General features: G+C 37.3%; 1 protein-coding gene across 3 annotated transcripts in view; it reads left to right on the top strand.

Annotated features, from left to right (window-relative positions):
• The window catches only part of ARK2N (arkadia (RNF111) N-terminal like PKA signaling regulator 2N), a 63,356-nt gene extending 42,393 nt beyond the window's left edge, over positions 1 to 20,963 (top strand). Inside the window, exons 3-5 of one of the 3 annotated variants that reach the window (XM_084887418.1) lie at positions 1,929 to 2,111; positions 11,702 to 11,828; positions 16,974 to 20,963. In XM_084887418.1, the coding sequence (XP_084743544.1) occupies positions 1,929 to 2,111; positions 11,702 to 11,828; positions 16,974 to 17,163 (500 nt within the window). In that variant the 3' untranslated portion in view covers positions 17,164 to 20,963. Of the gene's footprint in view, positions 1 to 1,928; positions 2,112 to 11,701; positions 11,829 to 14,515; positions 14,579 to 16,973 lie in introns of those variants that run through there. The other 2 variants (XM_084887419.1, XM_084887420.1) reach the window with 2 other exon arrangements.
• Positions 20,964 to 22,562: the final 1,599 nt, after the last annotated feature.

Genomic DNA, 22,562 nt, shown 5'->3' with positions numbered 1-22,562 from the left:
GCTGTTTGGAAATATGGAAGATGCAAGAATGAAGCCAGATAACAAGTTTATGCTTGTATTTCCTACTGATGAAGACTTTCAGACAAGTTATTTCCTTGGGTAGGTGATATCACTCTGCATGTACATATATACTTAATACTTTTTTGCATGATTATACATGTAGGAGTGGTACAATTTTGACTTGACTGTTGACCTGTTGCCTCAATTTGGTTATTGTGGTGGGGGATGTGGGGCAAGTGGCTCTGATTCGTATTAGTGATATAAATTTTAACATAAACAACTTTTTTTTGTCAACACAAAACACTTAAAAAATAAAATCCTTTTAAAAATAGAACATTTGGTCAAATAGTCATTATTGTACTTGACCTTCATATCTTCTGCACTCAAGCATTTGGACATTACATAGCATCTTTATTCCATAGTCATTTTGAACTCTGACGAGAACTCCATAAATGATAACCACTTTTATTTATTAGAAAAGAAAAACCTCAAACATGAGCCAACTTTTTTGCTATTTGAACTAAAATCCATTGCCAACTGATACTGAGGCCACACTTCAATTTTATGAACTTAATTTACTCTTTTAGGAGAATTAGAAATTATTTTTAAGTAGTGAACAAACTGTTAATGATCGTCAGAATTTCATATTGTGACATGTCTGTTCCTTTTACAGTGACACTTAACTCATTTGCATTTATGTTTGGTCATGTGTTATTGTTGTTTTTTAATGTTGCTACGTAAACCAATGGTGTAGGAACTTAGTTTTAAGGGATAAATACCCGAAGTGTGTTCTGTGTTTTGTTCAGTGACAGTTTACACAATGGATTTTTGTATTATAAAATAGGTGTATTTAATGCTAATTTGTTGGATGATATTAAAAATCTTTATGGAAATAAATTACTTGCCTGCACTTCATAGATAGTTGTTGGGAGAAAGAGCATTCTGTTATTTCTGCTTTCTTCTAAATTAGAGGTAGTAGAAAGGGATGTATTTCATTCTTGATTGAAAGCTTTTTGCTGTTATGTTAGAAAAAGGGTAACTTTAGCATTTTAAAGCATGCATCTATTATACAAGCATGAATATTGAGTTATTTTAGCATGAATTACTGAAGTGTAACTACTTTGTAATGGAGCTGCTTTTTTTTTTTTTTTTTTTAGCTAGTTAGGGTGATTTGGAGGTAGAAGGGCTCTCTTATTTTTCTGGTAAGAACTTTAATATCTTCCTCTGAAATAATCTGTAAGATTGATTATCCTTTCCTTGGGGTGTGAATTGCTTGTCTTTCTCAGGGAAAAGAAAATATAAATATCCCTCACAAGACATCCAAAGCAAAATTCTGAAGATGGTTTTGTGATGTCTTTTTGTAGAATGTTGTAAAATGTATAGCATTCCTGATATTTTAAAGGGCTTCCCTGGAAATAAGTCAGTCAGATAGAGCTCTTAGTGTTAATCTTATTTCTTTAGAGAGTAGAAAAATACATATTCGATTTTCTTTGATTCTACTGGGGAGTTTTAGTATTAGCTACTAAGAGAACTAGATTCATTCTCTTAAAAATACAAATTGAGTTTTAATAGTTTGCATTTGTTTTTTCCTTTAATCTCAGTTTCACTTTCTCTGTGGAGTCTTTTTTCTTAATCTTTTGCTCTTTAAGAGTATGATGTCAGTTCAGTGTAACATTGTTCAGTATAGTCTTGTCTTCTGTTCTTCATAACACACCTTTTCCTCCTTCCCTAATGTGTCCCTTATCTTTGTAAGCTTGGGTTATCTTTTTCACTTTCACATCATGTACAAAATATTAGATGTAAATATTAGCTTTTCTGATTAGCTAGAATAATAAGATAAAGGTAACTGGCATTTAGAGGGCTCTTAGTTTCAGAAGTATTTTCACCCCACAAGTTAGATACAAGTATACATTTTCTTTCCTCCCTAGATGGACCTCCAGTTATAGCTTATTATGATATGTCTGACACCAGCTCTGACCCAGAAGTGGTAAATGTGGACACTTTATTGGCGGCTGCAGTAGTTCAAGAGCACAGTAATTCTGTAGGAGGCCAGGACACAGGAGCTACCTGGAGGACCTGCGGGCTTCTAGAGGAGCTGAATGCGGAGGCAGGTTGGTCTCCCTCCCCTTCCCCTTCTCTAATAATGTAATGTGCATGTGTCCTGGCAGCTGTTTGTCATAGTGGGCCCTGCTGAGGTGTGCAGGCTAACCAGAGGCATCCAGGGTGCCATTTATAACTGATTGTAAAGGAGATTTGGGTAATATGTCATTCATCTAAAGCAAACATGACAATATATAAGACATTAATTGTAGGCATAAATAGATTTTAGTATGCATATTTCTTGAGTTAAAAATACCTGACATGTAAAAACAACCCAGATGACCTAATACTTTCTCATTCCATCCCCACTTCTCAATGGTTTTCCTCACTTAGCTGCACAGCAGTCTTGAAGTTTGGGGGAGGGGGCCTGTTCGTACTTGCCCTGTGGGGCTGTTCCTGTATAGCGCTGCATTGCTTCACTGCTTCTTCCACCTCTTGGTGTGAAGTGCCCCTGTTATTTCCTCTATAGTAGTTTTCATATTTGTCTTTTCTAATCCTTTTCTTTCAGTTTCTGCCTCTGTTATCTCGGAAAAATTTCTTTCCTTGTCTTGCATTATTCATCTTGGTTCTGTGATGATTCTTAAGAGTGATATTTATTCACTAAAAAACCCATTGCTATTACTTTTGAAACCTTGCACAGGTGCCTCCAAGTTTCCTTAAATATGGTTCTCAAAACTCTTTCAATATTCTCATTTAAGCCTCCCTCCCCCCAAAAGTACTAGCACTTAAGTTTAAGAAAGGAGGAGAAAGCTGTTGACAGACTTTATGTAGTGTATTTTCTTTCATGTTATAGAAAGATAATTTTCTATTTAAATTATGAATTGCTTTGGCTTTTATGGGCAAATCTAGTAACTTAATCACTTCCTAAAATGTTTATGGAAAACGAGTTTTGTATTACACAAATAATGGATTTTAGTTCAGAACTTTTATATTTAAATTGTTAGGAAATAAAAAAGACAAAACTCCACAGATCATTGTCCTTAATTCTTCCTTTCATACTTTTTGGTGGAAGCAAATAAAAATCTCTTGTAATTGAGCTTCTAATTAATTTATTTTGACCAATTTTGGAGCAGAGCAGGACCTGGACTTAATTTTAACTATGTTTTGACTGCTAACTGCCTTTTTGACCTTAGACAAGCTATTTCTCTTCTGGATGTCAAATACTTGCTTTGCATAACAAGGGTCTTTTAGGGATTTATTAATATGTATAAGTACTTTAAAAAGAATTAAGTAATAATACTTTATATCAAAGAAGAGTAGTTTGACATTTTCTGCAATATGTGTTCCTAAATTTTATAATTCTGTGTACTGGGTAGTTTATCTTCATTTTTCATCCATTGACAATTAAATGGTTCATTCTGTTTCAGTTTTAGTATTTCTCTGTTTTCTTAGTTTGCCAGTAAGCAGACCATTTTATTGTAAATGCTTGAGAAAAACACGAACAATTACTTTTTTTTCTTTTCTTTTCATTTAGAGAATTTTAATACAGTAGGTCCTCAGGTTACATGGGACGTAATGCAATTTTTGCTGTAAGTCAGAACCCACCTATGTCACTCACATGGAGCACATACACAGCAGTAATGAAGTGAAACAGTAAAAAAATTTAAAAGAAAGATAACAATTCCTGACCTTTACTTGTGGTAAATAAATAATAAAAAACATAAAGCATATATGTACATACATCAGAATGACAGAACTTTTTTTTTTTTTTATAAAAATAAATAAACTAGAGGAATGGTGCATGAAATTTGTGCACGGAGGCAAGTGGGGGGGGGGGGGGTTGTTCCTCAGCCCAGCCTGCACCCTCTCCAATCTGGGACCCCTCGAGGGATGTCCAACTGCCCGTTTAGGCCTGATCCCACTGGCATTGGGCCTAAATGGGCAGTCTGACATCCCTTCACAATCCAGGACTGCTGGCTCCCAACTGCTCGCCTGCCTGCCTTCCTGATTGCCCCTAACCACTTCTACCTGCCAGCCTAATCAACCCCTAATCACTCCCATGCCAGCCTGATTGATGTCTAACTGCTCCCCTGCCAGCCCGTTTGCCCCCAACTTCCCTCCTCTGCCAGCCTGGTCACCCCTAACTGCCCTCCCTGCAGGGTTGATCACCTCCAACTGCCCTCCCTTGTAGAGTTGATGACCTTCAACTACCCTCCCTTGCAGGCCTGGTCCCTCCCAACTGCCCTTCCCTGCTGGCCATCTTTTGTTCACATAGGGGCAGGATCTTTGATCACATGGGGGCAGCCATATTGTGTGTTGGAGTGATGGTCAATCTGCATATTACTCTTTTATTAGGATGGGAGATGGCGATATAACCACAAAATGGCGTATGTCGAGTCCGACGTAACCCCAGGACTGTCTATATTAATTTGACCTAAATTGTTAATATTTGACTTTTGCCCTACAACAATCCCAGCAGTTTCTTATGATTCAGACTAATAGTACAAAGTTTGGGGTCTTATATCATTAGAGTTACCAGCTTTGGAGATAGCATCACATTTTCAGATTCAAGTAATTGTTAGCTTGACTGTTCAAAACATTAGCCTTTATGTACTTAATTCTATATTTGATTATCTTTTTGAATTTCAGTCACACAAAGTTATAAAAATAGTACCATGCAGGTGCCTACCACTGGTCTTAAGAAATAAAACATGGCAAAAATACCCATGGCTTTAACTTTATTTACCTTATTTTTCCCCTTCCTACTCCAAAGCTGTCATGAATTTGGTACTTGGTGTTTGCTATTACTCTGTATTATTTTATGTTTTTATTGCATTTGTTACATGTCTGTAAACAAGCATGTTTTAATACTAATTGATATTATATTGAAGATAATCACTTGCAAATTGCTTTTTTAGTTGAACCTTTATCAGCTTTGTTCTTGGTAATAAATATGGCTCTAGTTTATTCATTTTTACTGATACTTAGTATTCCACTGGATGATTATATCACAATTGACATACCCATTTTCTTATTGGACATTTAAGGTTCTATTCCAAATGATACTGCCACCAACATTTCTTATGTGTGTTTCTTGGTGCATGTGTGTGATGATTTCTCTAGGATAAAATCATATGCTTATATCAGGCCCTAAATTATGTGTAGATTTTTGTACATCATAGGATGTGGTCATCACTGTTCAAAAGATTCTCATGACATTTTCTTATGAAGCCATTTATTGACTTATTCAAAGTCTTCCCCCCCCCCCCCAAAAAAAAATAATATAGCAATGCAGGTATGTGAGTAATAAAACAAACCAATACACTTGAGGTTTAATGTAATTGTTATTGAAGAAACTCAATTTTGTGAATTTGAATGCACTTAAAATGTGTAAATGTTAAAGAATTTATCCTTAATGGCCAATTTATAGTTTAGAGATTTGAACTATTAGTATCAATTGGATGGTCATTTTTGTGGTTTGAATTTAAGATAAATGTTCTAAAGGTTAATCTTCTCTCCCCACAAAATAAAAACCCAGCCACTGAACAGACCAGTTAGGGGTTAATTAATAGCAGCATCTCAGATCAGGTCAGCAGCCTTACTCCATTTAGGATCACATAAGTAATCATTGGAGATAGAGTAGTTTTTCTCTTTTTCCAAGCATTTAGGTTATGTCCTTATATGCAAAGTAGTTTTTACTATTTATTTAAAACTTTAACCAAGGCAAAAAGAGTTGAAATTAGAAAAGTCCCCTGGTCAATAAAAGATTTAAACTTTTTATTTCAACTGTTGTCTTGTGTTTACTTTTTCTTACTTGATGCTAGAATTGAAGTGTGTAGGAGGTGGCAACAAAACATCCTGGTTTTGAACCAGCAGCCACTTAAAAATTGTGGGACCTCTGGTAATTTATATAAAGCCTCAATTTTCCAATTTATAAAACTAGTATCCACACCTAAAGGTTAGTTACCATTAATGTGAAATAACATATATAATGTACTTAGAACAGCACACAGTAGGCCCAAAGGAGTGCTAACCAGCACAATGTTAATGTATTTATGCTCAAATAGACCGAATAAGGAGGTAATTAATGGACCCAATTAATGGATTGCTAATTTATGCCCTGTCCTTGCAAAAAGTTGCTCTTGTTACACTATTTCCTAAACTTTGAGTATAGAAATTACGTGGGGTGTTTTTAAAAGTTCACTCCTAGGGTTTCTTCCCAAATATTTTGTAAGTAGATCTGAAATGGAGTCTGGGAATCTGTTTTTAATAATCACCCCCAGCTAACTCTTGCACTGGATACGTTTAGGAAACTAACAACATAGCTAATTTTTTTGTTTATTGCTAGTAAACACTGTAAACATCTATAGATGAGGCTAGAGAAGAATAAATCTAAAGTTCTTGTGGTTTGGAAGACTTATAGTTATGGTAAACTAAATTTATTTAGAGTTTTTACCCCCAGGAAATTAAAAATTCTAAACTATGTAAAGCATGGGAGTGATTAGGGGTTGATCAAGCTGGCAGGCAGAAGCGGTTAGGGGCAATCAGGAAGGCAGTTGTGAGCATATCTTCCTTTCTCTCCATCTCCATCTTCCCCTCCCCCCAGTCAACCTTCTTGTTAAGAAGGTAAGCATTGAACATTTTCTTACTTTTAAAATAGGAATAGTAATCTTGATTTGTCCATTATGCATGCTTTGTTGTAGTGCAGAGAAACAAATCTTGGGGTTCCTGTCCTTAGTGTAGGGCTTTTTATAATCAGACCAGAATGACCATGTTTCTATTATTAGCACTTTAAAGTCAATATATCAGTCTTGTGAAGGAGGTCAAGTTTGGTCAGGTTCCTCATGTTTACAAGCTTTATATGGACAATTAAGATTTTATTTTCTAACCTTTCCCTTTTTAAAGTTGTTTTTAATATTCTTGAGCAAACTAAACACAAGCTAATCATTTGTTTGTTTTAAAGCTAAATGAGTAGCACCTTAAGATATTAACCTATTTTATAGCTAACATGCTGTTGCCATCCAGTATGTAATATTTCCTTTTAAGTGTTACAAAGAGGTCCAGGACTAGTTCTTAAAACTAGTGATTTAAAAAGTAGCTACAGCCCTGGCCCCGGTGACTCAGTTGATTGCAGCACCATCCCGTACACCAATAAGTGGTGGGTTTCATTCCTGATCAGGGCATATACCCAGGTTGTGAGTTCGATCCCTGGTCAAGGTGCATGCCAGAGGCAACCGATCAATGTTTCTTTCTCACATGGATTTGTTTCTTCTTTTCCCTTCCTCTCTCTGATACCAATTTAAAAATAAAAAGTAGCTTGGTACATTATTTCTTTTGAAGGCAAAAGAAATATTTCCCATGATAATTTAGTTATCACTTTTTCTATTGCTTCTTTCTGACTTATGTGTTGAAAAGGTCTGTAGTGGGAGGACAAAAAATGTTCAGTTTAACATATGGTAATAGTGCTATTTACACTTTTTCTACAGGGCTTATTCTTGTCCTAGAATGGGAATAGATCATAACCACTAACAGTATTTAAAGAACCTCATATCATCTTTGTGTATTCTTTAGGCAGTGTTCTGCCATTGGATTCCTGTGAGGGCATGGGTTGGGGAGGCAGTGGGGAATGGACCAAAGGCCAGAAAATGTCAGGGCTCTGCACAGGAGCTCTCAAAGGAATGTGGCATGCTAGGACTAATAGCCTTGGGTCTGAAATAGACAGAATGGGGAATTCATTCTTGGCTATTGGAGAATGCCTTAGTGTCTCTTGAAGAGCATGGCATCCCACAGACTTGATGTGGATCCCAGCTGACTTGTTATCTGAATAGCATACTTTATCTAATGGCTCTGACAGAAAACATGGCAAAATTCTCATACCATTAGTCTACAGCACATGTGTCAAACACAAGGCCCGCGGGCCAAATCCAGCCCGCCAGGCCTTGCAATGTGGCCCGCACCGCGCTGTCATCACTGCACTCTGCTGTCAGTTTATGACATTGTCAGTTTATAACTGTTCAGTAAACCATTCGGCCCGCGATTTAGGCTGGATTTTAGATTTTGGCCCCTTCTCTGATTGAGTTCAACACCCCTAGTCTACAGTTAACATTCAACAGGAAATTTGTATTTAGCCCACTCTAATTTAACCTCATGTGCCGTATTTTGTCTTGCACTGATTTTTATTTCATTATTTATGTCACAGAAGAAGGAGGAGGGAGATGAAGAGAGAGAGAGAGAGAGAGAAACATCAATGATGAGAGAGACTCATTGATCGGCTGCCTCCTTTATGCCCTGTATTGGGGACCAAGTCCACAATCCAGGCATATGTTCTGACCTGGAATTGAACCATGACCTCCTTGTTCTTAGGTTGATGCTCAACCACTGAGCCAAACCGGCTGATCCCAGCAAACTTTTATACCCTAAAGGATAATATAGTGTTTCTTATGCTGCTACTTCTTACCTGAGCTTACTCCTCCCTGAGAGTTCAGTTTCCTTGATTATCCTCTAGTCTCGGAAATGTTCCTTTTCTATTTGTTTCCAGGGACTCTTTACCTCCTTTTCAGAGCAGTTTTCAAGCCACCTGGCAATGGACTATTTTTTTTTATTATCCCCAGATATAGTGTAAGCTTGTTGAGGGTAGAGAGTACACTTCTCTTGTTCCCCATAGTATTATTAGCACTTAACACAGTGCATAACATGTTATAAACAAGTTCTTATTGAAGAACAAATCGATGAAATAAACTTATAGTTGCACAAAGCAAAGCTGCTCAAAATAATTGAAAAAAGAGAGACTTGTCAATTTGTAGTCCTTTCTAAAATTGCTGTAGAAATAGTGTACATGACAATAGTGATAACTACAACATTGAAGTAGAAATTGGATAAAAGTCTTGGCTACAAGCAAAATATTAGAGTCAGAGCAAGAATCGAGGTTTACCAAACCCAGATTTAACCAAAAACTCCATTTAAGCAGCTACCCTAATTATAACAAAACTGGGTTTTGTCTGGTGAATGCCATCTCTTATAAGTTCATAAGATTCAAAGATGAGTACTCACTGCCACTGATAGAATCCTATCTATACTATGATATTTCAATCACCAGTTGTATCTAGAAGCTGGTTTAAGCTTTTTAGTCTGTGTTCTCATTTATCCATCCTTTTCATAGAAAAAATACTATTAAAGAATTGTTAAAAAAAAAAAAAAAAGACCCACAATTATATTCAAACTTGATTACTTTTCACAGCTTTTATCCAGAACCTACATATCTTTATAGCATTATGTGTGATACTTACATATTCATACATTTCCCCAGGTTTTTACATAGCACTGTAGTGTTTATCTTTGGACATCATAACATTTTGTTTAAAGTTTTTTTCATTAGGCTGAATTTTCATGGGTGGGATTACAGAGTCAAAGGGTATAAAAATGGTGAAGTTTTTGCTTTGGGACCGCCTATAACTTTAAAAAGAAAAAATCATTTACAGGAGTATGAAAGTACAAGGTTTCTCAGTGACCTTGAAAAATTGAAATGAGATGAGGGGAAGGGAGAGTTGTATTTGTGTAAACCTTACTAGTTTAATTTATATAAGGTGTCACAAAAGATTTTCTTTTAAATATGGAGAAAATAATTCAGTATTAGATGACAATATCCTATATAATAAAAGCCTAATATGCTAAGGGTCTGACTGTTAGACCATTCGACCAGTTGCTATGATGCACACTGACCACCAAGGGGCAGATGCTCCAACCAGTAGCAGCTGAGAGAGAAGGGGAGTGATAAGTTAGTTTGCTGCTGGGTGCTGCTGGGGATCCAGCCAATCGGGACTGGGCAAGATGGACCGGAAACACCCTGGAGCCCTCCCGTGGTCCCTTCCCTGCCCACTCATGCACCGGTGGGGTCCTTTAGCCTGGCCTGCACCCTTTCACAATCCGGGACCCTTTGAGAGATGTTGGAGAGCCAGTTATGGCCCCATTTCCTGCAGGCCAGGCTGAGGGACCTCACTCATGCATGAAACTGTGCACCGGGCCTCTAGTATTTAAATAATAATCCCTTTCAAGAGTAAATGCAAATTTGTACCTGTTGTAACTGCTTATTCATATTAACTCCTAGATATTCTAAAATTCATCCTTTTATGTCAGAACATTCAAGACATGGAAAATATGCTGAATTTTAACTTGCTAGAATTTTTAATAGAGCTATGTACTTTAATGCTATGTCATTAGCTTTTCTTGAGAGAGAATTCTGTGATGCTGGAGATTGTTTTTTATTTCACTGTGTAATAGAAGTTTATTAAGACCCTTGTGAAATAATCCTTGTGTGCCCCAGTGCCACAAACAGTTGTTTTTCCCGGAGTTGTGTGATTTGTGTCTGTTTAATGAGAACTGTCAACACCATACAGGTTCTGTTTTAGTTGCTCAGAGCAAAAATTGTGGTCTTCATTTTTATATGTGGTTTGGGGCTAGATTTTTTTCAAATCTGCATTCCTTTAGAGAAAATAGTTAAATTTGTTTAAAATTTAGAGAAAAGTATTTATTCCATTTATGCATTTGAACTTTTCTGGTGGAATTTTGTTCTATTGAAATGATAAGTAGCAGAGAGCTCCATTGCCCTCTAGGTAGTGGCAGAATTGTTATGTGGGTTATTTAAAGACAGACTAGTTAAATGCAAAAAGCATTATGGAACAAAACATAGAGTATTATTATAGTTACTAGAGGCCCATTTCCCCAAAATTTGTGCACTGGGAGGCGGGGCATCCCTCAGCCCAGCCTGCACCCTCTTGCCGTCCAGGACTGCTCAGGGGATGTGTGCCCACCTGCTTGCTGCTGCTCCTCCTCGTAATCTGGAATCCTTGTTCCTTACTGCCCACCTGCTCGCTGCTCCTTACCACCACGGAGGCAAGAGAGGCTCCCACCGTCACAGCTGTGCTCGCCAGCCTTGAGTCTGGCTTCTGGCTGAGCAGTGTTCCCCCTGTGGGAGCACACTGATCACCAGGGAGCAGCTCCTGCATTAAGCGTCTCCCCCCTGGTGGTCAGTGCACATCATAGTGACCAGTTCTGGTTGTTCCACAGTAACAGTCTCTTAGGCTTTTTAAAAAAAAATATTTTATTGATATTTTATAGAGAGAAGGAAGGGAGAGAGATAGAGAGCTAGAAACGTCGATGAGAGAGAAACATCGACCAGCTGCCTCTTGCACACACCGTACCGGGGATGTGCCCGCAACCACTGTACATTCCCTTGACCGGAATCAAACCTTGGACCTTTCAGTCCGCAGACCGACGCTCTACCACTGAGCCAAACCGGTTTCGGCTAGGCTTTTATTATAGAGAAATTTACCTATATACATACTCACCAAAGTACTCTTAAATTTTTTCTCCTAAGGAATACAAGTAGAGTGTAAGACTTGGAATTCTTACTTTTATGTATTTCCATGTTGTTTGAACGCTCTTATAACTATGAGCGTGTGGTATGGTCTGTTTAAATTTTTTTTACTAGAACATGGCTGCTTATTTATTTAACATGGGAAACCGTTTTGTTGTGGCAAGAACTCATAAGACCATTCTCTTTCTGTGATTGAACCTAAATGAGAAGTCTGTCATTGAGTTCTTTCTGCTGTTGTAAGAAATAAAAATGTAGTGCTTATTCCCCCTAACCCCCCTTCTTTCTCAGGTCATTTGGATCCAGGGTTCCTAGCAAGTGACAAGACATCTGCTGGCAGTGCACCACTCAATGAAGAAATTAATATTGCCTCTTCAGATAGTGAAGTGGAGATTGTGGGAGTTCAGGAACATGCAAGGTAGGATATTTTTTGGAGTATTCTGATACTTTAAATTGTGAATTTTAACTAGAAATCAAGGGAGAAGAAAATGGTAGGCATCACAAATGGTATGGCTGGCATGAATGGTGGGAGCTATCTTGGCTTCCTTTGGCTTAAGAAACACTTTCTGATTAGACATGATATGAGCTTCAGAATGTGTTGCATATTATCTCATCAAGAACAGCTTGACCATATGTGTATGTGAACTAGAACTGATGTTTTTCTTGTTTAGAGTACATCACAGATTTTTCTCTTAGGACTTATGCTAGGGTCCCCGCCCCCCCCCCCCTCCCCCCCGCCCCAACATATTTTCTTGCCTTTCACTTTATCTTGAAATATATTGGAGCAAACTGATGAAGTATCTCTTTTGCTTGTTTCTTAGAGTACCTCTCCTTGTCTTTCATTAAAACTTGTAAGTTACTTTGGTCTGTATCCAACAGGATATTTATGTGACTCAGAGAGTTCTGTTTCTTAGAGCAAAAAAAAAAAAAAGCTACAAGGCAGTCAATTGTGAAAATATTTTATGAAGTTTGGTATTTTTAAAATAGAGGTTAGCAAACTATCTAGCCCAATGGCCAAATCTGGCCTGCTTTCTGTTTTTTGTATGGACCTTGAGCTAAGAATGGCTTTCTTGATGGTTGGGAGGAAAATCAAAATAACAATGTTTTGTGACGTGAAAATTTCATGAAATTCAAATAAAATGTATTTATGAATTAAGTTTTATTGGGACAGAGCCATGCTTCTTCATTTACATATTATGTATGGGTGTTTTTTTTGCCACCGGTGGCAGAATTTAGAAGTTTCAGCAGATACCTTATAGCCCTCAAAAGCCTGAAATATTTACCATGTAGCCCTTTGCAGAAAAATTTACTGATTCTTGCTTTACGTTAAGAATTGGTTGCTGCCCTCAGAGGTATTCTTGGGGAACATTTAACACACGTAGATATAATACAAAAATTTAGACTTTGGAAAATCTGTATAGCAAACAACTTTTCTCCGATGTTATAAGTTAAGTTGTGGTTTTCTGATTTCCTCAACATCTACATTGTCTTGCCCTTAGATCTGATTTTACTCTTTGATTAGCAATAAAATATTCACCATATTTCTTCTGTTATAAAAGGTGAATTTAGAAATGTAGAGTGGGGCAAAATATACATGGCACAGAAGTTTAGGGTGCCTTTTTCTAATGAAAACTGATTATACTCTGAGAGCACTTTTTAGTTACCGGTGAACAATTGAGACTTTAGGAATACAGAGTTGAGTCATAGTTTAAAGTGCCATCTCTCAGAAGGGCCAGTTATTTTTACTAGAACTAGTATTATACTAGCATTCTCTATCTTTATTTATGCCATAAATATTCCTGCATAGCTGTTTCCTTTTCTTAGTGGTTATTTTCCCTATTGTCGTGGGAAAGAATTTTCATTCTTAATCTTTTCTTTATCTCATATTTTTCCTTTTTTTCCCCCCTGCCTGTTCTAAAACTGTTTTCCTATTATCTTCTATTTTTCTGTTTATTCCCTTCAAGCTGATTTATCTATTAGATGAGGAAGTAGAATTCCAGATTTATTCCTTTACTTCAGCATGTGTCTGCTGTTAGTTCATTTTACCATTGATCCTTATAATAGAGTAGACTTTTTCCTTTTAAGCCCCATGTCAGGATCTTTCTAGAATATTATAGTATTTCTTTTTTTTTCAGACTCCCTCCTATAAAACTTACCCTGCCTATTGACAGATTGATGTAGGTAAATTATCTTCATTGGTGCCAGGAACACATTATCCATTCACCAACTTCCTCTTGAGTTACATTTCAAATTTTAATTCACTGTTATTATTTATGTGTTCCTACTGAAGTAGGAAAGAGTAGACAGTAACCTATGTTGTTTATCTAATCTCTTATTCTGCTGAGACATATCACTTGGTCCAGTTCTCTAGTAACTCCTCCCAAGTATCCCTTCTTGACTTTCTTTATGTCTAAAATGTTGTAGAGTGAGCCATCTTTCTTTCAGCTTCTTTGTTCAACTTCTCTTCCATTATGAAAATTTTTGCTTCTTTTTTTTTTTTTTTTTTTACCAATATTACTGGTATCTGGAGTTAAAATGTAAATTCTAAGTCCCTCATCACCTTCAAAATACACACAAATGATCTCTGGTACACCCTCTTCTAAACTTGTTAGGTCTTTTATCCAGATTGTCATTTTGTTCTATAGATAATGTTTGTTTCACTTTTATTCTGACTTTAGCTACATTTTAAATTACATGCTATATAATATTACTTTCAAGGACTTTTTCTTACAGGATCTGAAGTGTAAAGATAGGTTTTATTCTGACTCTTTGGTTTGAATCCTGGGGAAATCATATCTTGGAGGTGGCAATTCCATTCTGAAATCTCAGTAGTTATATTGTCCGAACAGTGGGATGTAGAGTGAACAGATAGTTTTGGGGCTGTCTTTTGTTTTGGTCTTTGGTTACAGACAGAGTGGAGTCTCACTGACTCTTCTGTCTTTCTGAAAAGATTTCAGCAGTTTCTTTAGAAAAGAAGCCCGATAAGCTTTTAAACATTGAGATTACTAAGTAGCTGAGAAGCAGGTGGGGGAGAGGCTTTCCTGGTTGCTTCAGAATTGCCCCTGTGGCCGCCTGTATCTCATCTGGAATTTATTTCTTTTACAGGTCTAGGGTTGCAGTTATGAAGTATTGATGGGCTTCTGGCAGGGTTATCGCTTGGAAAAAGGTTTTAGGTTTTGATCAACATCTTTTTGTTCTAATTTGCTTTGCATGCACAGATGTTTTGTTTGGATTTAGTCACCTTGTTCTTATTTTTTCTTATGATATTCTACCTTGTTGTGGGCTTTCCGAGAGGTTTTGAAAAACGCAAACTTGGTCCTTGAGTTTTCTTTGGAATTGTGGTGGTTCTGAATTGCTTTGGGTGCCATTTTTCCATATTTGGAAGCATTTTGTATGACCTTTGTACTTAGTAATTCCAGTTGTGATGTGCTTTTTTTTTTTTTTAATTGCTTTTTTTCCCTTGCATGTTAACATCTTTCCTGCTCTTTTACTTTCGATTTTGATATGTTCACTTCTGTGTTTCTTCTAGCCATACACTAGAAAGCATGCTTTCTGAACTAATAATTGAATGAATCTTTTATGGCTGCTTTGTATTGTTGTGATGAACTGCTGACCTAAATATTGTAATTTCCAGGTGTTTATTGTTGGACAGTCCACTTTCACAATATATTCTTTGCCAGTGAGAGACTTTTCCAACATCTCTAGTTCTGTGCCACTTCATTTTGCCAGCAGTTTTAGTTTATGATCCCGATGCCAATATTTTTCTTGGTTCTTGTTCCTTTTTCCTTTTCTTCTACTGGCCTCATTGGTAATTACCCTAGGAAATTAAATCCTTATAGCACAGATCTTTCTGTCATACTGAAGGGTCTCAGATTCGAATCCCTGTCAAGGGTACATACCTGGGTAGCAGGTTCGATGCCTGTATTGGGGCATGTGTCAGGAGCAACCAATCTCAATCTCAGTCTCTTTCTCTCTCTCATTCTCTCTCTCTCTCTCCCCCTCCCTCCCTCCCTCCCTCCCTCCCTCCCTCCCTCCCTCCCTCCCTCCCTCCCTCCCTCTTCCCCCTCCCCCCTTCCATTCCTCCCTCCCTCTCATTTAAAAATTAATGGAAATAATATCCTTAGGTGAGGGTTAACAACAAAAAGTTATTTTCCCCATCACCAAAAGTAAGGCCTAAGCATTTTCTTGGTTATAAGACTAGGTACTGTTTTATACCTATTGCCAGTCATATGCAGATCTGAGAAAGCCTGTATCTGCACTAGAATTGTGATTGGACCAATTAAAAAATAGCCAAGTATGATCTCACCCCATGCCTTTCATAATGTAGAGAAAAAGAATATGTAATAATACATGAAAATCTGTGCCTTATGTTAGTTGACTTAGTTTTTGAGATTCTCACATTTTTCTTTATAGGGCTTATAACAATTGTGTTCTATTTCTTCCTGAAATAATGATGATAAATTGAGCTTTCCTCTCATTTGAATCAAAACTTAACTCAGTGGTTTAAACTGAACTTCACAGTCCTATCATTTGACCAGAATGTGAAATGATTTGTCAGTGCTTCTGAAACAGTTTTTTCCAGTAAACTCTTAGTGAGGTACATCAGCAAGAGGCAGTTCTGTTCCTCTGATGGAGTACTTTTAGAGAATCTAAACTGAAAGTATTTGTTAGTTACATTGAACTAAAGCATAGGAAGTTCTGATGAAGGAGCCAAGTGTTTCTGTTGTCCTTCAGAACAAGGGAAATTGATCTTTTATGCATGACCTAGTACTTACAGACTTTTAGAAATTTAATCCTTAAAGGGAGATTACTATTATTGTCTTTGAAAGTGTTATTACCAAATATGGCACAGAACTTATTTTTAAGAACAAATTTCACTTATATTTTTTACTGTTTCATTTGTTCAAACCAAGATTATTTGGGCATATTCATTTTGTTCTGGATTTATACGGTGCCCTGTCCTGAAGATTCAAAGGTTTAAATGAGTTCAGAGAAATATAGTATCCATTGTCAGTAACAGATCTATACATAATTCAAGAGTTTTTTTTTTAAAAAATATTTTTTTTTGTTTTCAGAGAAGAAGGGAGAAGTAGAGAGAGATAGAAACATCAATGATGAGAGAATCATTGATTAACTACCTCTTGCATGCCCCCCCCACCCCCCCCACTGGGGATCAGGCCTGCAACCGGGGCATGTACCCTCATTGGGAATTGAACTGTGACTCCTGGGTCATAGGTGGATGTTCAACCACTGAACCATGCCAGCCAGGCAACTCAGGAGCTTTGGAAGGCAGCTATGCTCACCACTATACCACCAACGCGGACTACTCAGGAGTTTTGAATGAGATAAAAATTCTGGCTTTTTTAAGGCTAAACTGAGATGAGAGACGGACAGATATGGAGGGAGGGAAGAAAAGGGGAGGGATAATTGGTTGTAGGTTTCATGAACTTGCATAGTAGATTGATCTTAGTAAAAGTATTGATCAGTACGAGTGAAGCTGTATTGCCTTTTATCTTTCCTATAGTACGGTTAGCCATGTTTTTTCTCTTCATCTCAATTGTAGGTGTGTCCATCCTCGAGGAGGTGTGATTCAGAGTGTTTCTTCATGGAAGCATGGGTCGGGCACACCGTATGTTAGCAGCCGGCAGACACAGTCATGGACTGCTGTGACTCCCCAGCAGAACTGGGCTTCACCTGCAGAAGTTGTTGACCTTACTTTGGATGAGGATAGCAGACGTAAATACCTACTGTAATACAATGTCACTGTGTTCCTCCGCACTGTTCCCTTCCACTCCCTCCTCCTCTTTGTGACATGGAAGTTCATTGTCATAGCTTCAGCCTCAGAAGCTGTGTGTGGCATTTGTATAATCAAAAATCATGGAAAGTTCCTCCCCTCCTTTTTCTTTTTTCTTTTTTTGTAAATCAAAAGAAGCCACTTAGGAAAATAATGTAATCACAGAGAAAAAGAATTTCTTCTTTCCCTCAGTAGGAATATGAGAATGATGAATTTATTAGACAACTTCATTTTACTTGGTGACCTTTTTCTTAGGAAACTTTGCCCTCCTTTTAATTACCAGGTGACATGAATTTCAGTGTTTGAATCTTATATTTATTTTTCTGTGTAATAAAATTAATATCTAGACTTGACCACTGTCAGCCCACCAATTGGCACTCCCACCTTAGGGCATTTGCACTCATATTAGTCAGGTCCTTATTGGCACCTACTAGGGCATGTGCATTTGAAACTTGTCCTTAGAAATAGAAGACAGAGTATTATTTTCTTTTAGCTTAAGTCTTCTAACTTCTTTCTGACTTCGCTCCTGGCTGACTTCCCACAACACGGATAATTGATATGTCCCTTTGTGTTTATAAATACTGCTAAGGTGACTTAGTATGTCTCTTTATTGCAATAATTCATAACTCTTTGGAAAATGTCTCCTTTTGTGGTTGAGGCATTTCGGATAGATACCCACCACAAGGTTTTTTGGGCATATGAAGAGAATATTGAGAGGTCAGTAGGAAAAATCTCTTGCCCTGAACTTTTTCCTGGTTTATTCAAATAACGGGCAAACATGGAAACCTGTTACTTAGGTAGAATATAGAGTTTTGTGGCTTCTAAGGCTTTTGGGCACTTGCAAATCTGAGAGGAAAGTGCCTTTTTCATAGCTGGTCTCTCTATAAAGGATGTACAACTGTTCAAACTTGAGCTGAAATTGACCGGATTCTATCTATATTTGGGTATTTTTCTCCAATACCGTCTAAAATTAGAAAAACCAAAATGCACCATAAGAAACGAGATACAAGCACATTAATGGCACTGTAGGTTTTACAGTATCTACAATAAAAGGTATGGCAAAGAATAATAGGAGCTTCAGGGAATTCAGGAAGTACCAGTGTTGGAGTTTGTAGCATTAGTTACTACCTTTTTCCTCCAACATGTTGTAGTTACTAGTGCAATTAGTTTACAAACAATACCTAGAGTTAAAACACTATGTACTGTGCACAAGGAGGAATGAAGTAATATTGGCTTAGAAGACCTCCTTTTGTTTCTCCACAGTTTTTGTTAGTCTTTTTTTTTTTTTTTTTTTTTTTGTGGGGGGCGCACTTTGGTTTCATTTTTACCATGTAATATTGCTTAAAGCCTTTTGTCTCCCTCCTTAGATACCTTGCTGGCTCTTCCTTATCATAAGAGCATGAGAACTACTGTTTCTTAGTTTCATTCAGTGGACACTTATTTAGTAAGTGCCCATTTCACATAAGGCACTCGCAGGTTGGGTGCTGTGGGGCCGCTGAGGTAAATGAGATACCCCCTGTGTGTGCATGCACCCGAAGACCCCACCGGCCTGGCTCCACCTGCCTGCCCTTTCTTCTGTTTTGAAAGACTCAATTGTTCCTTTACCCTTCCTGCTGCTTTACTTCCATGCACCTCTTCCCTGGGAGTGTATTTAAGCATGTGTTCTTCGAGCTTCTCTGAGTCTCATTTGATCTGGCCTCTGTTCTTCATCAACTTTTTATTTTTCTGTCAGTCTTACTCTTAATAGATCAAGCCTTTAAAAGATCACTAACTTCCAGTTTTAGCCTCATATCTCAAGTCTCTCACATGGCTACAGTTCTAGACAAAAACCAAAGACCCAGAGGCCAGAGTGAAATAGGACCTTCTGCAGATTCACTTCACATTTTACCTTAGGATTAATTTATTAAATTTTACTGTTACACGTTGTTTGTGACTTGAATTAAAATACTAGACAAAGCAGAAATGTACAGTTTCTGGCCTGTGTGTTCCAGGAAAATCATTGGAGAATAATAGAATGGATTATTTGACTTGAAGTTTTTGCAGCTTATTTTGTCCCCAATATCAGGGCAGAGCTCAGTTTTAAAGAATGTTTTGCATTATATACTCATATTAATATGTTTGTCCAGTTCTAAACAGCAGGTCATTTTCCATGACATATTTTCTTTAGCTCCTAATAGTCATTCTCTAAAGAGAATTCTTTGAGTGTGCTGTGTGCACTGCAGATTGGGAGCAGAGTGAAGTTGTAACCAAGCTTTTTCTGGCCTTTGCTTTATAGCAGGCTACACTTTGCCCTCACCTGTGCCTCTTCCAGCACCCGGCCTCCTGAGTTGATGCACCAGAACAGAGATTTAGAAATTAAGATGCAAAAAAGGAGAGGAGAAGGTATGGTAGAGACAGTCATCTTTTCCTCCTCCTAGTTTGGAACTTTCCCACCTATTAACAATAGAGAGACTATGCTTCAACTCCTCTTTCATTGCCAGATCCAGTAGAGCAGGGATGTAGTTTCTGGCAAGATATTACTGACAAAATTCTGTGGTAAACAACAACTGTGACATTTGAAATTTCTTATAAGGTGATCTTTTTTAACCAAAATTTTGCATTTGGTAGCATAAATACTTTTTATGCTTCATAGGACATTGTCCATTCAAAATAATATCTCTGCTAAATGGTGCGCTTGGGTCACAGACTGTTTATGGCACTAATTTGGTTAAGTCTCCTCTCCACCCAGTTTGAAACCACAGAGCAGTAACCAGCTATTTATTACATCATCACGACTGCCTGTAACATGTAATTGCTGCTCACTGTAGTTGTCCTTTCGTTTTGTTGGAAGGAGCCAGACTGAATGGACTCTCCATTATCCTTTACAATTGAGCATCCCATAAACTGTTGTTATTATTATCAGTTGTGAATATGAACTGTCTGATTTGCTAATTTAGTCAGTTGTTCATTGTTACTTTGAGCAGATTAGCACCATAGGTAACTTCAAAATGAATTTGTTGCCTGCTTTTTTGTACTGTGTCACAAAGTTTTTGAAAAAGCTGGGGACACAATTTTGTCTTTTAGTTTAACTTTTTTTTTTTAAAGGCAAAAAGCCCTAATCCCTGTTTTCCAGTATGTGTATGATGTGACTTCCATGTATATATAAAAATGATTGCACCCTAACCAAACTTCCTCAGATTGTGCACTGTTTGTTTAAAATAATCACATATTTTAGTCCAATGCTGTTGTATTTTTTCATTTTATTTAAAACACTATGTACCTATTCTTTAACAAACTATAAAGGGTAGTAATCTTTAAAAAAGTCACTGGATAACTAGGAAATATTTTTGTTGTTGTTTTGTTTTTGTTTTTTTTAAAAGAGTACAAAGGTCATTGAAGCCTTTTGCTCCTCTTAACCGTGAAAATGAAATGTTAGCCATTGTATGGCTAGGAATCAATGCACTTGGTGGTTAACAGATCTGCTGTTGCTGGAGTGTGAGTGTGAACTTGATGCAGTGACGACAAATCATTGCTTAGAATTATCTTTTAAAATGTGCAACTCTAGTTTTTAAAACAAAATTTGGTTCTTCTTTACATTCATATTTAGTTTTTGTTTCCATTTAGTATTTAATGGTCTTCAGAGAAAAAAAATTAATAAAACAGAGTGTTATATATATATTTTTTGGTGCAAGATAAGATTTTCTGTTTTTTTGAAATAAGTCTGTAGCATAAAGGTTAAACTATTTTAAGACAAAAATAAAATAGAGTGTATTTAAACAATGATAATTTCTAAGGATTTTTTTTTCTATATATGCTTCAGTTAATTAGATGGTGCCTGGAGCAGCTCCCTAATTAGCTTTTGGATGTGAAAGTGGATTATATTTTGTCAACAGAGCTTACTGTTATAAGATGCCTGATATTTCCAAGCAGTAACTGTATCCTGCTTCCAAAATGTTTTGCAAGTGGCCTTTGGTATGTTAGATCTAGATAAAAATAGCTTTGCATTAGCTTTCCTATTCTCCCTGCCCACGAGCTTTCAAAGAGGGTTGAAGACTCCCCAGTGCTAGGCACCTTTGTTCCTGGGAATAAAATTCAGCTGACAGTTACTTCCCAGAGGCCAGAGCACCAGGGTTAGACACGGTTACTGCATGCACTTTCCACGTGCTTGAACATTGAAGCAAATACAGGGTGTTTCAGAAATAGCCTAAATAAAATTTCTGCACTAATTTGGTTCTATTTTCAGATTTTTTATTTGGTTATCAAAATTATAGGAGCTACCATATTAACATCTGGTTGCTTTTGTAATTTCACGAAAAGGGGAATGAGGAACTTAAATTTATGAAAACATACACTCCTGTATCTCTTAGTGTTCCTAAGAATTTTTAGGATGGATCTTGGCACCTGCAGCATGAGGGGGATCAGACCCAGAGAGTTGGGTTGTTAATGTATAAGAAGCCTGAACCAGGGAACAGGAGGCTCCAGAAAGGCCTTCTGACCCCTGACAGATTGGATTTCTGTGCCTGTAAAATGAATTATTTCTTCTCTGAGACTAAAATATAGGGCTGTGGATAGGATATAATTGCCTAGGAGATAATTCATTGTTCTGCAGAGCCATCGGGCTTTTTAGGCAGGAATTCAGGAGAATTGCTTATTCCAGAAAGCTGTTCAGAGGACTACAGTTCTATCTTCTCACTTGAGCTTTTGGAAGGCATTGGATGACTAACGCTAACAGAACTTTGAATTTCTACAAACTCTTTATTTTCAAAGTTATAAAATAATGTTTATTTCAAAATTTCCACATGGGGGTAAGAAGTGGTACAGATTGTTAGCCTAATTGTGCAGATTGGAAGACTGAGAACAGAACAGCTTATTCAGATTTATATAGCAAGACTTTACAAGAGAAGACTTTTTTCCCCCTTGTGGTTCAAATTAGGGCTTTTTAGCTTTAAGAAAAACAAAACCTCTATACCTTCGTTTTATTTCCCTGCTGATTCTACTCACGCTGGCCTGGAAACAAAGTGTTCCTGAGAAGGTAATGTTTGATTGGCCCCCTTTTCTCCCTGCAGATGAAACACCAGAACCACACACCCGAGTAAGCGTTCCAGCGCAGGCTCTGGAATGGCCGTGGAAACTTTCTCTGTAGGTAGATCCCATTTCTCCTAGTTTATGGAAAAAGAAAATATAGATGACCAGTAAACATAGGACTGGTGCTTGGGCTCAATATGGAAATGTCATTTCACACAGGCAGAATCAGATGGGAGTACGTTCAAACCCACCCAGGAGGCAGAACAGTGACCATTTGCTTGTCTTTTTGTGAGCATAACTCCCTACAATTATTTTAGGAAGGAGTGGAATTATTTAGTGTATACTTCAAGCTAT

This window comes from Pipistrellus hanaki, assembly GCF_964339955.1.
Source record: "Pipistrellus hanaki genome assembly, chromosome: 6".
NCBI classification, from domain to species: Eukaryota; Metazoa; Chordata; class Mammalia; order Chiroptera; family Vespertilionidae; genus Pipistrellus; species Pipistrellus hanaki.
The sequence above is the reverse complement of the archived record's forward strand: the minus strand, read 5'-3'. Positions and strand labels throughout refer to the sequence as shown.